The 7605-nt window shown below is 30.4% G+C and overlaps 1 protein-coding gene across 1 annotated transcript; it reads right to left on the bottom strand.

The window, feature by feature from the left end:
• Nucleotides 1-580: 580 nt before the first annotated feature.
• On the bottom strand, nucleotides 581-1941 carry LOC124939668 (phospholipase A(1) DAD1, chloroplastic-like). The gene has a single exon (XM_047480122.1). It carries the CDS (start codon nucleotides 1939-1941, stop codon nucleotides 640-642), a length of 1302 nt encoding a protein of 433 aa, XP_047336078.1. The 3' UTR covers nucleotides 581-639.
• Nucleotides 1942-7605: the final 5664 nt, after the last annotated feature.

Raw genomic sequence — 7605 nt, 5'->3', positions numbered from 1 at the left:
GGTCCCAATTATTAGCTAGTAATTCCTAAATCTTTTATTTTTTTAAAAATAATTTGTAGTACTTTTATAATGAAATAACTATTTAGATCTGATTATTAAAATGATTTTACCAAAACATTTTATGGTTATGGTAAAAAAACTCTAATTAAGAACATCCTCCAATTTATTTAACTTTAAAACAAATAATAATAATTTTAACATAAATAATTGATCATGGGAGATAAATTGAAAGTTCCCAAATATAAGTTGTCACCGTCCTCTTTAGGCAAAAGGGTAAAAGCAATATTTTTTTATTTAAATTGTCTAAATAAATTAAATTTATGAAAAATAAGTATGATATTAATTTAATGCTATTACTACAAGGTTAAATTAAACAAAAAATCTTCTAAACAAAATCATGTTTAGAAAAGTAATTAAGACCACTCTACTTGTCTATTTAACGACCTAGCTATTTCATTGAATAATCACGATTTTAAAAATACTAACATCGATTGATCATACTCTTAAAATTAACCTATGAAGATGGACAATGAATTAATAAAAATAACAAAATTTGAATTGTCCAATCAATAATATTAGTTACCAAATTGAGTAAGACTCATTGAGTTATATATGTACAAACCAATATATAAAAAGAAGTTAGCTTTTGGTTAGCAGCCTCTTGGCCGTTGCTCTAAAAGGACACGTGGAGCTGACAAATCCATCAACCAAGTGTAGATACGTCTTAAGATCATGACACGTGGCAACGTCAGGGTTACTAAGATACGGACTCTCCTTACTACTTAACCTCAATTCTTTACCCACATCAGCATAGACCCATCTAGTATCCACCCGTTTTTGTAGCCACCCTGGCAAACCCGAATCCGATAGATCATTAATCTCGGACACGTCATTGTTGTCAATCACAAAACCGGGCACTTTTGTGATGAAATCATCCGAGTTCACAATCCGTAGGACCTTAGCCCCTCTTTTACTCAACTCGGATCGGAAGCTTCTATTCCCTACACGTGGCCCTCCGAATGAAAAAACGGTTACCAAGGGAGGAGGACGATGGCAGGCGTTTGCGGTTGCGGTTATATCGTACGCGGTTAGAGTCGCGAGAGCCGCTCCGAGGCTATGGCCAACGACCGTAACGCTGAGCGGCTCATCGCCATAAGTTTGCATGATCCTAGCCATCTCTTCCTTCACACTATCACGTAGACTTTGATCACTTGGTGAAGTTCTAGAAGTGTATAAACTCAAAAAACCACTTTCCACCATCGGGTTATTTTCCGTTGGGTTCTGACCCGATTCGCCATCTAAGCAAGTCAACGTGGCACGTACATTCTCCACCCATTCGAGACAAGTGGCTGTTCCCCTATATGCAATAACAACGTCACGCCTACCCAGCCTCGATATCTCTTCTTTGTCATTACACACCGCCACGTAACCCATCCAGCTAGACCGTGCCGATATCCAACTCGGCGCCCTGTCATCGACCCACCTCGGCAACCGGACACCACTCGTGGCCCGTAAATACCTCGTCGTCGTATAACCCCTTCCCCCAAGCCCGCAGTCCGACAACATCGTGTTTTTCGGGAACCGACACGTGGCGTACCCTGGTGATGACGTGTCAAAGTCGAACGACATGTAGGCCGCATCCACAAAATCCCCGTATCTCAATATCTCGCCACGTAGATTGTCGTCCATAGGGTCTAGCAATCCGTCCCAATGGTTGCTCCCTTGGTAGTCTTGCCACATGTCGCTGAGCCTCCCGGTGGCAACCACGTCAGCCCGTTGGTCCATATTAACGCCTGTCTTGATTGAGGAACAAGTTATTTTCTTCATTAACATTCCTCCACGTGGCATCACGGACATTCCACGTGGAGCATGAAGCTGCAAATTCCGTTGCCGATTTATGACCCCATGGCCAATGCCAAGCTTAAGTCCTTTGATATCCATGTCCTTATATATCCTAGAGAGAGGAGAGAGAAAGGAAAAATATATAGTTTGGTATAGAGAGTATTATATCTGAATAAAGACTTGGGGAATTTAATTTGTCACACTATAAGAGACTCTTTTATAGTTTGGTATAGAGCATTTAAATGGTGGGACCTTACATACACTAATCTATAATATATTATAGAGAGAGGACGGTGGAGTGAAAAATTGAAATCATATATATTAAAAAAAGGCTTTAACTGGAAAAAACTGCTGTGGGCACCATTAAAGAGTTCATATTATTTTCCTTTTTTCCATTTCAAAGTAGATAGAAAGGTGTCATTAATCACCTCATAAAATAAATTATGGGTTCAATTTTAGTATGTTCTTATATTATATATATTGCATGATTTGTCATAATTAAGGTCTATTTAATTAGCTCACTATTAATCCTTTTTAATTATTCATATTCATTAATTAATTATAAAAATAACCCATTAATGTTATATATCACCTTTACGGTACTTTAATAAAAAAATAATATTATAGTTGTGATTAAAACCATTTTTTAGGATTTTAAGAATTTCTACTATAAACGGGAAAAGATTATGTAACATGGCACGTAAATTCTAAGGAGTGAGTTTTTTCTAGCTTTGTAAACGACAAAATATAATTGATGACAGCTTTATAAAGTTGTGAAGAGTCGCTAAATTTAGAAATTGAATGTGGAAAAGGAATGGAAAGAAGCATAAATAACCAAACAGAAAAGAATCAAGAAAGAGATCGATGTCCTAATTAAGTTTAATAAAAAAATATTCTTCATAATTCTATTTGAGGAAACCATTACAAATATCCATCAGAAAAAAGACAATCAATCAAGTTGTAAGTCTTAATGATCAATGTTAACTTCCAACACACAAGTGGTCTTCAAACCTCAATGATTTTAGTTATATATTGTTAGAAAAACTCAAATTTGAATAAGTTAAATAATCTCCTCCTAATATTCATCTCAACAAAAATAATTTCATCTCAATATGGACATTCTTTCCACCATTTTTTCTAAGCTAAATCAACTTGATTAATTATCATGTTATTTTTAAAATTTTGTTACTTTTCATTCATTAACATGTCAACACAAAAGTCACATTAATTGTGCGATAAACTAAGTATGTTATAAGTCATTAAATGAGTTATTATCAAATAAAAATGACACTAACTAATATCCATACAATGAAAGCGCAAAAACTAGCGAGGTTTATCGTTATTTCAAATTAAGATTCTTGAAAAAAACTGTAATCAACATAAAGTTGGAAGACCTTGCCAAAGGTTAATTGGTTCTTAGATTAGCTTTGCTCCTTTTATTTTGTTGTTGTTAGGTGACACAACTATGAAATCTTTGTCTATTCTTCTCGAGTTCTGATTGTGTCATTCTCGTTCCTTCTTATTCATGTTTTGCATAACTTTGTTGGATTTTTTTTGTTTATTTTTGTGTGAGGACAACTTTCCTTCTCTATAGTAAGAAACTTATGTTTTTTATGCGTGTCTTTCCCACTCAATAAAGTGGTAGTGATCGTCTTGGGGCTCTCCTTCAACAACATCTTTATCGTCGTATGAGAAAGAAAATGTTCAATATACACTAGCTAGGTCTACTAGAAATGACTATTTCTTACTCCAAAAAATTGACTAGTGTAACGACACTATACAAATTTGTCGGAGTAAAGAAAGCGAAATTGGTGTATGGCCTATTTATTCCCGTTCTCGCAATAACTTGTTAAAAAATAATGTTGCCTGGTCTCATTTGAACGGTATCATGAACCTCTATTTTAGGTCATTCACCCATCGAGCCGAGCAATGTCCCATCTCGTAATTTGTATGACAATTTTGGCATTTGAGTTATACAAACCAACAAGTTGATTCTCTAGCGTATTTCTTGTTATGGCATGTATGTTGCCTTCTCATATTTATAGTAGGTATCTATAGCTAGGTACAATCACTTCTTAAAACCATTTAATAGATCAACATTCTACCTCTCTTTACTTGTTATAACAAAAGAAGTAAGATTGGACATCATACCAAAAATTCATTTATTTCTAACAAAATTCAATTTGAATTATTAATAAAATTCAAATATTATTTTTCGTAATGTTATAATTTAACTTTTTATTTACTTTTGTATCAAAATCATGAGAATCTATATTTTTTTTTTCTTGAATCTGATATTGAGAAGGAAATGATTTAATACTTTTAAAAAATAAAGTTTTTTGGTTGAAATATGTGGATTATTGAGATGTTGTATATACCAAGAAGGAGAACGAACGACGCAATGAACTAAAGCATTAAAGGTCGCCAAATTCTAGGCCGAGAAACCCTTTTGCAACATAAATTATGATAGGTTGATGGACGCATTTGTGTCCAATCTAAAGAATTTTCAGATCCTAGTTCGACTTAAACATCGAGAATTAGGTACTTGAATTTCTTTTGAATTGTATTTGATTTCATAATTATATATTAACTCATGATAAATCATGTCATGAATGGTCTTAAAAAAAAAATTTTTTATGAGAATTTCTTACCATATATAGTTAATTTCTAACGCGGAAACGTTCAACAAGTGATAATTTGAAAAAATTTAATATTAAAAAATAATAATAATAAAGATCGACGGATTCTTAAGTGGAACCCGATATATGGAGATTGAATTTCAAATGTTGATGATGACCAGATAGGTCGGAATGAAAAACTTTTCAAACTAGTTTGATTGGATTTTAAGTCAGTGGGAGAGAGGGCCCTCACGGACCCATGGCCACTAAGAGATTTCAAACAAGTCCTAAATTTTCTGCCCTGACCGAATGCATATTATTAATGTGATAAAAATAAAAAATATATATATATATATATATGAGAAAGGGGGGTTTGAGAGTTGGAACAATTAATTATATAATTATATAAAATTTTACTTCTTAGTTCTTACCCCCAAGATTAACTCCATAAGTGAGATTCCAATTAACTTCTTATTTATTTGAAATATCATAAATCATAGATAAGTATGATCAACAAATTAAAAAAAAGGAACAATTCTCAAATATATTATTGATTTGATTCTTAACAATGATGTTTCTGATTCCTTTGTACACGTCAAGTCTTTGATTTTTAACTATTCAAATTTATAATGTTTATCTCATATATTAAAGGAATTATTCTAAATTAAAAACAAATTGGTTAATTATTCTCATTTTCAGGATAACTATATTGAAGACATGATTGGATAATAAAATTTGGGTGAAAAAGTGGGAGAGAGAAATTGGTAAAAAAATAAAATTCTTTTTTTTTCTCTCTTACCTTTTACTTTTTTATTTTTTCTATTTCAGGTCATCTCCTTACCTTCATTTTTTCAAATTTTCTTTCTTTATCATCCCTCTTATCAAACTAAGTAGATAAAAAGACTAGTTAGTAATTTTTTTTCAAAATCTTCAACATTGGATAGGTGTTTGAACTTAGTTTGATTTAATTATTTATTCTTTATTAAGAGTTGTATAAATTTTTAGCCTATGTATCATGTGTTGTCCCATTAAATTAAATGATAGCAGATATATGAATGAAATTCAATTATAATATATTTTTATTTTAAAATATCTTAAATTAAATTGAAGGTAATAAATGCTATCTTTTAACCTTTAAAAAAAATTATGTATCTCACAGTTAATTTGAATTTTAAATTAATGGTTTTATTTTTTGTTTTATATATAAATAAAGAGAACAAACAAATAATGAAAATCTTCTTATATGTTATGGCCAGGGGCGGAGCCACGCATAGGCTAGGGTGGACTACAGCCCCACCTAAATTAAAATCTTAAAATAAAACATTTTATATATCTGTTTAACAGGTAACTCTGAACCCATTTGGCTATATAATCAAACTGTAAAAATGAGGTCTATAATTTATCTATAAACTAATTCATAATTATATTATTTTAATTTTATTAAAATAATTATTATTAATATTTTATTATATACTAACAATATTTTCTAATATACAAATATTTATAATAATACATAAATTTTAATTAATATATAAATAAGATTTATTTATATAAATAAAGTATAAAAAAATTTAAACTATTTCAAAAATTTATAAAAAAAATATAAATTAATATTAATAAACAAGTTAAAATAGTTATATTGGTTTGATTCGGTATTTAAATAAAGAATTTAATATTCCTGCTCAAAACCTAACAAATCTCTTAGAATTGATGTTGATGTAAGTTCCCTTAAACTTGATCCAGCATTACGTATTCCGATATGGAAATATCTTTTTAATCAAAGGGATGAAATTAGACGAGCTTATATCAAGATGGGTCATATCAACCTATTAAGGATGAGTACCCGTCGACCAAATTTAGAAATCAAAATCGGCGGTTTTTAAAGTCATTGGTTTAAGAAATTTACTTGGTTAGAATACTCTCCTTTGAAAGATGTTGCTTTTTGTTTCTCATGTTTCTTGTTTGAACATAAAATCCCCAAAAATCTACATCTACAATAGATGGATTCAAATATTGAAAGCGAGTTAATGATGGGGATAGGTGCTCTTTTGTTATGCATATATGATATAATTATATTTTACCACATAATAGGGCAGTTGAATATCTTGATAATCTAATGAATATCATTGTCATATTGACAAAGTACTGAATGCACAGTCTTCAGATGAAAAATAAAATAACAGATTACGGCTTACAGCAACTATTGAAAGCACTTGGTGGCTCACTTTGCAAGCGTGTGCATTGAGAGGGCATGACGAGTCTCCATCTTTTAATAATCGTGGAATTATATTGGAAAAAAAAAGCGGAGCATAGAAAGTTAAATCTGATATGCAAGTTGGAGTCAGCCCCAGGTAATTTTTCATCCTGGCTCCGCCCCTAGTTATGGCTGTTTTTAATTTTATATTTTCAATATTTTTTTAATCATTAACTTTTTTTATATAAATGATTTAAACCCCATCCTAATTTTATTTTAAATTAATACAACAATAATATAACAAGAAAGTTTATATATGTCATTTCTTGTTGAGACGGATCTACATTAGGGCTAGACTAAGCCCACCACGAAGACAAAAACAAATTTTACATTAAAAATGTGATACAAATTTCAAATTTTTATTATTATTTTTAAATTTACTTAATTATTTATTTCTCTAATTCTCATAAATAGGAAAAAAATATTACATCTACACGTTTAATTCATAATTTTCTAAAAAAAATTGAAACTCGCCCCAAATTATTCTTAAGCCCACTACAACTTCAATTCTTGAATCCGTCACCGATTTCTTGGACCTCATTCAGTTTGAATTATTAAAATAACCCAGAACAAATCAAACATCATTTCATTTTTACGCATAGATTGTATCACTTAATTCATTATAAAAAATACTAAAATACTTTTTATTTTAAAATATTATTTTTTATTATATATATATATATAAATGATAGAGAGCAGAAAAGTTTTTACAGAAATATATAGAGAAATGATGTGTCATCCTGCATTGGATTAAAAATGTAATATGAGAGAATTTTAAAATTTAGGCATGACACATCATTTCCCTACATATTTCTGTCAAAAAATTTTCTGCTATATATCATTTTTCATATATATATTAATACCCTCTAAGTATTTTATCAAAAAAATTAT

Source organism: Impatiens glandulifera, chromosome 5 (assembly GCF_907164915.1).
Source record: "Impatiens glandulifera chromosome 5, dImpGla2.1, whole genome shotgun sequence".
NCBI classification, from domain to species: Eukaryota; Viridiplantae; Streptophyta; class Magnoliopsida; order Ericales; family Balsaminaceae; genus Impatiens; species Impatiens glandulifera.
The sequence above is the reverse complement of the archived record's forward strand: the minus strand, read 5'-3'. Positions and strand labels throughout refer to the sequence as shown.